The 9,849-nt window shown below is 36.9% G+C and overlaps 1 protein-coding gene across 3 annotated transcripts; it reads left to right on the plus strand.

Annotated features, from left to right (window-relative positions):
* The first annotated feature begins 387 nt into the window (after nucleotides 1–387).
* On the plus strand, nucleotides 388–3,521 carry lsm6 (LSM6 homolog, U6 small nuclear RNA and mRNA degradation associated). Of its 3 annotated transcripts, none has more exons than XM_028016251.1 (4): nucleotides 388–515; nucleotides 915–1,019; nucleotides 1,135–1,248; nucleotides 3,314–3,521. In XM_028016251.1, the coding sequence occupies exons 2-4, from the start codon at nucleotides 926–928 to the stop codon at nucleotides 3,346–3,348; spliced, it is 243 nt and encodes an 80-aa protein (XP_027872052.1). In that variant the 5' UTR covers nucleotides 388–515; nucleotides 915–925; the 3' UTR covers nucleotides 3,349–3,521. The 3 variants fall into 3 exon arrangements, with proteins under 3 accessions (XP_027872052.1, XP_027872054.1, XP_027872053.1); XM_028016253.1 differs by having other exon boundaries at nucleotides 430–515; nucleotides 920–1,019; XM_028016252.1 differs by lacking the exon at nucleotides 388–515 and adding an exon at nucleotides 748–768.
* Nucleotides 3,522–9,849: the final 6,328 nt, after the last annotated feature.

Raw genomic sequence — 9,849 nt, forward strand, 5'->3', positions numbered from 1 at the left:
AAGTTAAAATTAAAAGATTGTTTTTCAGTAATTTAATATATTTGACTAAATCTGTACAGACATGTTAGTGTCCTGCTGGATGACTATAATAACAATAATAATATATTGTAAAAAAGGAATTGTGTGTACTATGCCAACAAGGCAAAACACCCTACACTGTAAACAAACAAAAAAAAACCTGTATCATTTTCTATCATATCTTTGAGATGAATCTGCAAATTAAGCTTTTTTGTTTTGTTTTTATAAAAATAACTATTTTATCTCTATTCTAAACACCATCTCATCTCATTCCTTCTTTGTTTATCATGCCTGTCGTTTACTCAAATCTCAAGTAGTTATGAATATCAAGTTTGTTTGCAGCAGCACTTTTGCTATGTTTTTGTAAATCGTGGATCTAACCCTGCTTCGCATCAACTTTGCTTTTTGAGATGATTGTCCTGGCATGGTTTCCGTACTTTACATGCCCCTGATTGGCTGAGCTCGCTGAACACAATCGTTTGTGAAACGTTTAGCAGGTAAAAACGTTAACCAATATTTCGCTTCTGTTAAAAAATTTAAAGAGTTTGTGATTTATTAAGCAGCTCACTTTTAAACCTTAGTACGTGTTTAATTTACTTATTCGCCTACCAACACTTTCATGTCGTTAGCTGTAGACGCTCTCATTTACGGAAGAGTTTAGCCTGTTAGCTTTATTAGCAGCAGCAGCTAGCTTTATCTCGCCAAGACGCTATTAAATACTGTCGTGGTTCATCTTAAAATAGCTTCTAAGTATGTACTTTAGTACTATTGTTTTAAAGGCATTTCTTGTGTGGTTTAACTTGTACACATCGCCGAATATGGGTGGATTATTTTTTATCAATGCTAATGTTCATTGTTGAGATAAACAAACCTTTGCATTGCTTGTTTCGACCCAGTTTAGGTGAAGATGAGTCTCAGAAAACAAACCCCCAGTGACTTTCTGAAGCAGATTATTGGCAGACCCGTGGTGGTCAAGCTCAACTCGGGCGTTGATTACAGAGGTACTGCAGCTGCCATCCTGAAATTCATTATTATCCCGATGAACAAAAATGAATGGAATATTCCGCTTCCATTAAGTGAAATGCAAACTAACTGCTGCTGTTTGTCGCTGTGCAGGTGTTTTGGCCTGTCTGGATGGCTACATGAACATTGCTATTGAGCAGACAGAAGAGTACGTCAACGGGCAGCTCAAGAACAAGTATGGAGATGCATTTTTGAGAGGAAACAATGGTAAGGATGTATATATTTTTTATCAATAAAAATGTATACAGTGACTTTTGTAACTGGTGTCAATAAAAAATAAATTTCTTAGTCAACTAATTTTGATTTAAAAATGGTCAATTTTATGAAAACCGAAAACATTTTTGTCCATCCATAATGTTAGCTTTGTGCCCTGGTCAAAAATAAGATAAATTGTATTTTTGTATGGTTCTCTTACATTATTATTTAGTCTAGAGCCCAATATGCAGAAGCATATTGGGAGTTGCTGCCAATAAGATGCAACTAAGCTGTTTCTAAGGGGACATCCCAGCCACAAATACCGTAACTGATGAAAAACACCTTTGATAGTAACACATCCGAGTATAATAGTTTGAGGATACAGAAACCTTGAATTAGTTTTTTTTATTTATCTTGATTTAAACACTTGGTCAAATTCACACAGAAAAAGGATGAAAAACATGGTTTTTTTTGTTAAAGCATCCAAACAGCTGAAAAACGGATCTAATTGAGATCTTACACTGTAGATTTACATGAACCAATGGTTTTAGACAACTGAGATGAGTAAGAGCTAATTCTCATTGGTAACGCCAACCTGGGAATCACACTCGTATCTTTTTTGGGCACATTGACACAATAATTTCATACCAGTTTACTTCTCTTGAGGTAAGTAAGACATGAACTCAAATCTTTTAAAGATCTGTTTCTACAAACTCAGTTTCAGTCTAGAGGTGTATCCAGTTATTTTATTTTTTTTCCCAACTAAAGCAGAGAAATAGTTTGACTGAATCCCTTCTGTTCCATTTTGACGTTAGACTTTATCATGAACTCTCAGGTTTATAGACGATGTGAAACCTTTCTGGGCTATAAGTAGATGGAGAAACTAATCATGTACGGTAGTGATACAAAACAATCCAATGAAACTGTAATATCTTAATTAGCCAACTGTAAAATTGAGCTGATTAAATGCTCATTTTTATTATTTACCAGCAAACTTTGATGATAATATTGTGACTTGATGAGAACCAGAGAAGACTGACCACAACACACCTCTCGAAACATTCAGTGTTTTGCATGTTTTTATGCAAGTTTTAGAAAGTGATTATGGTATGTTGTAACAAAGACTTTTTTTTCTTATTTTAAACATGAAAAGTAACACATTCTGAAATTAAAAGAAAAAATTCAGAAACTTACAATATCTTGGGGGGATTTTCTTTATTATTTGTGATTACCAAACATTACAGATGTATTCATAATAATAAAAAATATGCTACTGCTTTTATTGTGGTTTGTCTTTGATTCAGTGCAGCTTGTTGATGCTTTAGGTTACCCATATTTGGTTAGCTTACCATATTTTCTTGCATAAAATAGTTTGGATTTGATTTCTGTTATTGTTACTACAATGGCTAAACACTCTTAACTACAAGTTTAAGGATTTTACTATTTTAATTCAGAATAATGATTCTTAACTGATGTCTGCGTCCTCCCTTCTCTGGCTGTGTTTCCCAGATAGAATCACAACTACAGTGTGATTCAGTCATGAATGTGAATCATGCTGGTGAGGAGCATTTACAGTCTCTAGGTAGGATTATTTTAGTCACAGTGGAGCAGCTGGTTAAATGTAGATTTAAGGTATGAGCAGAAATAACAACCTACCTGTCTGCTGTTCAGCACAGCAGTCAGGATGACCAGAACTGTGATTTTAATGTCGGGCAGTCGCACCGCTGTGGGTCCCACACATTTTGTGGTCGGCTTAAGGAAGTAAAGGGTGGGAGTGACTTCAAAGACGAGAAGGCATCAGGAATCAATTGTTGTTTAGAACACTGTTTTTATAAAACAAGCGCTTTTTTTTTTTTTAAACCTTTTGGTCGGACTTTGGTTGGGCCACCCAAACCGGCTGCATATTTGGGTTGACGGCAGGAATGTTGTCTGTGGTGAAAACGGAACTGAAATGAGACTCTTCTGCTGGTTTTGCGCTGTTCTTGTGGAGAAACACTCTTTGAAGCAAAATCTTGTTAAATGACTAAACAACTGTTTTAAAAGCTATAAACTTGTGTTTTTTTCTTTTCTCCTGCAGTTCTGTACATCAGCACCCAGAAGAGGAAGGTGTAGCAGAAATCTTCTTTTTTTTAATTATTGTTAATTTGTTTTAGAGAGTGACTTCTTGTTTTTTTGTGGTTTTGTAAAGTTGAAATGTTCTACAAATGACATAAGTTGATAAATGATGGATTTCATTTACATTTTCACACTGTTATGACAATAGAAATAAAATTATGTTGAATGGATTTGCGTAAAGTTGTTTGTGTTTCACATGAACAGTAGGTGGTTATATGACTTTAATAGTATAAAATAAAGCTTTAGAATTTATGTTTTTATGATTTGCCATTGCTGGAGAGCTCATAGAAATTAAAATCCAATATTTTTTACTTTTTGGTAATTTCTTTAACTGTAGCACTCGCCAAATGTAATGGCACCCCAGGTAAAAATTAGTAAAAATCCTTGAATATGTGAAATCCATATCCATTATAGTTGAACAAACTCCACGTTTGTGATGGTAGGACAGCAATTAGTTTTATTTATTTTTTTGACATTATTTCCAAAAAACCTGCTTGTGTGAAAAGTCAAATGTCACATTTTCCTGCAGTTTAACAATCAGCTTTAGCAAGAAAAGCTGATTCCCTGGTGTACCTGTCATACACCAGGGAATGATAGATGACAAGTTCCTAAAAACTCAGATCTTAAGTTAATTATATCCAGAGGTGAGCATTAACTAATTATATTTACCTGGAAAGCAAGTTTTGTTACACTATCCTTTTTACTTTTACTTGAGTGATGTTTTTATAAAATATTGCTACTTTTGAGTACAATTTCTGAATATGCACTGATTAACTTCAAATTATATAGAAAAAACAAAAAATGTATGAGATACAGACCCACCTACAGCTGAAGTAAGACTTACTGTTTTTGGAAAAGATTTATTTTTCTAACATTTTCTATCTGCTGTGTTTTTTGGTACTGGAAGTACTTTACTCTGTTCTGACATGCAGCATATTTGCATTATCATCTGTAAATGTCAGTTACATAGTTGGGAAAGTTCTGCCTGAATCTGTTATTTTATAACTATGTTATTTGTATTTTTTCCCATTTTAGTGTTTAAAACACCGGAATTTGTACATAACTACATTTTTGTCTGGCTTTTTAAATTTTAAGTCAGATTTTCGGATCAGTGTTTGAGTAGCCTTTGAACTAGATAACTTTTTACTAGAGTAATTTCTTTGGCCGTTTTTACTTTTGTGTAAAAATTTTTTGACTACAGTTTTTGGCCACTGTATTCAAATCTGATTACAGCAGCACAAAATGCTTCAGTTACTTTTTAAAAGCAATTCTTTTCCCCACTACTGCTGCAATAAAATATGAACTTATTATATTTTACACATCTTTACCCAAGCTGCCAATAAGTGTGGCTGGCACTATAAATAACCCCTTGGCGAATCGTTGAAGCAAGCAGAGTCGTGCACATTTTTCCCACAGTGCCTGGAACAGATTACAGAATAATATTATAATTTGTAATCCATAATGTGCCAGTTTTATAACTGATCTCTCTTTTTCTGGCCTGTAGAAACCATAACGGAGCTGACTCTAATATTGAGTTTTTAAGCAAAAACCCAGAATTTCTTGTTTGAATCTTTTACCTCCGGCCTTAATCGGAGCTTTTCTGATGTAACCCAAAGTGGTACTGCAGCTTTATTTGATCTGTGCATGCACATGGACGGAGTTCCAGTAATGTGATGTGGAGTTGGGAGTAAATTGTCGGCCAGGTAGCATGATGGAGCACCGCGGCATACTGGAGTAACCTGTTGCTCTTTTTAATGCACCATTACTGACAGGTCCAATATGTACCTGTGACAGAAAGCATTTCTCAAGCAGGCAGATGTATATTAGAGAACAACAAAGAGAGCGACTGCAGGACTAATCTATAAATGGTGCCCCCTGCAGGCTGCATTAACATGTAAACGGATCTGTTAGATCGACTTCCTTTGCCCTCTGCAGCAGCCTTCGGAGGTTTGGTTCTTTTAAAACGACTCTGAGCACACAGGCCCACCTTTTCCTTCTTTCTTTCTTTTTTTTTGTCTTCTTCGACTCTGCTCAGGTTCTGTTTGCTCGGTCGGGTTTGGAAATCAATGCAGCAGCATATGCAGGGATTCATTTCAGCACGGTCCATGGTTATTTTGCAAATAAGTTCAAAAGCAGCATCACCTCATTGCACCGAGATAAAAAAAAAAAATTGTAACAAATATGTGATTCATTAGATTGGTAATGAGAGGGAGCCGCATTGTAGACGCAGCAAGGGCAGTTAATTTCCTTCCAAGGGTGGATTTTTTTTTTCTTCCTTTTTTTTTCATTTTTGAGAGCCTTGTTTTCCAACCTGTGCATGCGCACTCTGGCCCCTGGAAGGAGACAAAAGGCTGCCAAGGTCAGGCCTGATTTGAGAATGAAGGACGCGTTATTGATCAAACTCTGCCGAGCTGCAGCTGTAGAGAAAATGTTAGGGGGTGGAGGGGTGATTGAGCTGCTGTATACACACACACACACGCAGTGGCACTGAGTGATAGATCCACAGAAAGGAAGTGTGCACGCTGCAACACACAAAGAACCATTATGGCACCTAGCAAGGGGTTAGCGCAGACAAATATTTACCCACTGGAATCATAATTGAGCTGCAGGCTGTGTGGCCTCAACGGGAACCAAATTATTATGATTCACACAAATGACCTCGGAGAGGATATGCATTTCAATGCTTCTTTTTGGTAATTAAAAAACTTTTATTGCAGCTATTGCTTCAGCATTTGTTAATAATCTTTTATAGTTAAGCTAAAGCACTGAAATAAAATGTAAAAAATAGATTTTTTGTTGTTTTGTTTTGCAGCTTAGTGTGTGTTTCGTCGCTTATCAAGGATAGTTTGTGCTGAGTTGGGGTCTCCGCTCCCCTCCTGAGCAGGCTGGAGGTGGAGGATGCTGCAGTGGTTCACTGCTGACGTGCGGAGGTGAGTGATGGAGCGGAGAGGACAAAAGAGGATAGAATAGGTGACAGCCTTGTTATGTTTGGAGAAAAAGGCAAAAAAAAAAGGAAAAAAGAGGGTGGGGGGGTCAGCTTTAAGTCTTACAGCACCACCATCTGCCTGAGACACAAAACTGCAGGAAGGAAGAGGTAAGAGGAGCGGAGGAGGATGTGACCCTGACTGATCACTGCAGCATGACTGTCTAGCCTCTTCACAAGGGATCAAAGGATGACAAGGACAACCGGTGGTGGGTTTTATGTTTGGCTGTGCTGCGTTCCCATTTGGACAAGGACAAATATCTGCCTTCTGTTAATGCAGATCTATTCAGAGTGAATATTATCATAAAGATGATTTTTACCAGGCTTTAAAAAAGGAGGATGCACACATTTATATCAATTAATCTTCCTCCTGACTTGTTTTCTGCCTTGTACAGCATTTACAGTTTTTAGATTTATTAAAAAAGGACATAAACATGACAAACATTAACTATGTTCTGTCATGATTTTATAGGCCATATTCAATTGATGTCAGAATTTACTAGGGAGAAAACTTTTAGCTTAAGACTCACTAAAGAACCTGGTTAGAACCTGATCTGTTTATGGTTGAGGTGAATATTAAGAAATTAGAATATAATCCAAAAGTTAAATTCCCTTCACATACAGTTATATTGAAAAAATTAGAATAATCTGATGAGGCTCATTTGTCAAATTAAAAGTACTGATTGAAAAGAAACTAGACCAAAAATACGTGGTAAGATTTTGTGTTTTTGCATTGATTCTGTGTGTCATGAATTCAGTATATAAGTATATATATTTGTTGGTTATGAGCAGCTGTTTGTTTGTGCATGTGTTGTTTTGTGATCCTGACCGGCTTTGACCTCTGCCTGACAGCCTGTCATGTGCTCAGGACGTAAACGATGGCCGTGACCTCTCATTTTGTGCCTTTGCTTTCACATCCTGCAGTCTGGGTCAGAGGTCCGGCTGGGTTTCAGCAAGATAAACAAACACCTAAGGAACAGTGTCACTGTTAAAGTAATAAAATAGACCCGTCTTTCTATTTTTAAATAGATGGAATCTCCATCGGTTTGGATTTGTATCCAAAAATAAGGGGAAAAACCGCCTTACTTATATCTTCAAGCCTTGTATGTGTGTTGCCCTTCTTTATTTCTCAGAATCCGCAATCCAAGTTAAAATCAGATGGTTGTTTTGATCCTAATTGAGTGTGAAGGCCTGTGGTAGCCCGAGCTGCTGTGCAACTCCTAGGCTCTTTATTTAGCCCCCGAGGACACTCAACCTCAGCCAAAAATGTGACCCTTGACCTTGTTATCTGGAAAACTTCTATTCCCAGCACGGACAGGAGCTTCTGTGATTAATCTTGGCTCCGAGTGGCAGCTTGATGCAGATGGTAAGGTTAGAAGAGGGTAACTAGGTGCTCCTTCTGAAGCAACAGAGCTGTAAGGTTTCACTTCACGTTGTTGTGAACATTCACTGACTCGCCAAAGACTGAGGCAGGAAGAGACTCGAACGTTGCGCTCCACGTGAGTCCTTGAACTTCGACTAGAAAAGACTTTGCAGCTGTCCCACAATAGTAGGCTCTATTTTGGAAACACACCGAGTTGCCTACGAATGTTACCCGTATTGTCTTATTGACCGTGACCTGACCCAGTTCAGCCTGAAGGGCCGGGGACACAAAGCATCACAAGCACACTTCTCAACACAGTGAAAAAAAAAGAGTTTAAGTCAGGGTTGGATGGTGTTTTTCTTTCTAGAGAAAATTGAATTAATTTTACTGGAATAAACAGTTGAGAATCCAAATACGGAGTAAAATGTTTTGCAAACTTAGTGGTATCCCTTAGTGGTCTAGTTTCTAGTTCAAGTATGTTAGTACACTTGAAACAAAACTAACTTACAAATGACTTTTCAGCAAGAAATATGAGCCTGTTTTATGTCAACAGTTCCTTAATATTGACAAAAGGTACTTCTTCCATTGGCAGTTGATTTCTTTTATAAGAAGACATTTTTCTCATGCTACAAGGGAAATAATTTGCTAGTGGAACTGCTACTTTTTCATCAATGTTAAGGAATTGTTGACTTAAAACAAGAGCCTATGTTTTGCTGAAAAGTTACTTATAAGTTAATTTTGTCTAATTTCAAGTGTACTAACATATTTCCACTAGAAACTAAACCAACATTCCTAGTACTATTGTGTGTTTCTGGAGTGCAGTGCAGGAATATGAAGGAGTCATGTAAGGTTTTGTAGTTGTCTTTCATTTTTCTATATATGTTGGATTTAGTAGATTTAGTAGACCTAAAGCTTTGTGATGTTCAAAGCTTTAGGTCTTGGTTTATAACCTAACAATACTTTAAAGTTCTATACAACTGTCTCTCTGATCTGTCTGCTGGTCTTCTTGATGCTGGTTGTTCACTAATTTGATACACAGATGACTTTTGTTTACTAATTCAGCAACTTGTCCTGAATTTTATTTTGTGGTATTCAAGTAAAGTAGGCTGAATACAAATGCATGCCACACTTTTCAGATTTTTCTTTATTTTCCTTCCACTTTGCAACTATGAACTTCTCTGTTTTTAAATCTGTTTCACATTAAAGTTCATGGTTGTAACATGGAAAAATGTGGAAATGTTCAAAGGTGGTGTGGGTAGTTTTAGAAGGCGTAAATTAACCTTGAGATGAAGTTGTGTGAAGGTCAAAGTTGGACCCAGAGAGGTTACGCTTTGGTAGAAAACATAGCAGAACACTGAGTGCTCTTTAAAGACGTGCAAATCTGTATATATTTCAATAAATTAGAATATTATTGAGAAGTCCATTTATTTCAGGAAGTTTAACACTAAGTGAAACACATTAGATAGATTAATTAAACACAAAATGGTGTTTTCCAGCCTTTATTTATGTTAATTATGATGATTTTCTGCTTACGGCAATGAAAATATGACATTTAGTAATCAAATAAAGTAAGAGTGCAATTTTTTTTTCATCAAGCAATAAAAAGAAAAGTGTTGCCCTGTTTGCTAAAGGATAGAATGCTAGATTTCCTTAACATTGCAAAAGAGAAGACCTTTCAACAAAACTTTGACCAGAAAAGACCGGAAACTGAACACATTCGAGCTCTAATTAATAAAAAAGAAGGTTGAACAAAAGAGTTAGCATTAGTAGCAGCCTTTGGATTCACAAAATTCCCGTTCGGTTGCCTGTGAGCGAGGCTGAAAATGAGGTAAACATGTTGCTTAATAAAACATCAATCAGGCTTGCTTCAGAATCTCTGCTGCCTGTCCTGTTTATCAGCCAAGTCTCACCACTGTGCACAGGAGATTTGCATGAAGTACACGGTAACCCTGCATTCAGGCAGTTAACCTCCATTACGCCGCTGTTCCGAATGCCAATTTGTCTGCCATGCAAGGTATTATGGAGTGTTTCTGGCATGCACCCAAAATAGTAATAATGGTAATGCACGAGTCTTTTATTGTTGATTCCTCTCAGACCAACGTACCCGAGCGTCTGGGGTGTCACCGGATGAAATGATGAGGTGCTGGAAGCA

The sequence above is a fragment of the Xiphophorus couchianus genome, chromosome 5 (assembly GCF_001444195.1).
Source record: "Xiphophorus couchianus chromosome 5, X_couchianus-1.0, whole genome shotgun sequence".
Taxonomy (NCBI): domain Eukaryota; kingdom Metazoa; phylum Chordata; class Actinopteri; order Cyprinodontiformes; family Poeciliidae; genus Xiphophorus; species Xiphophorus couchianus.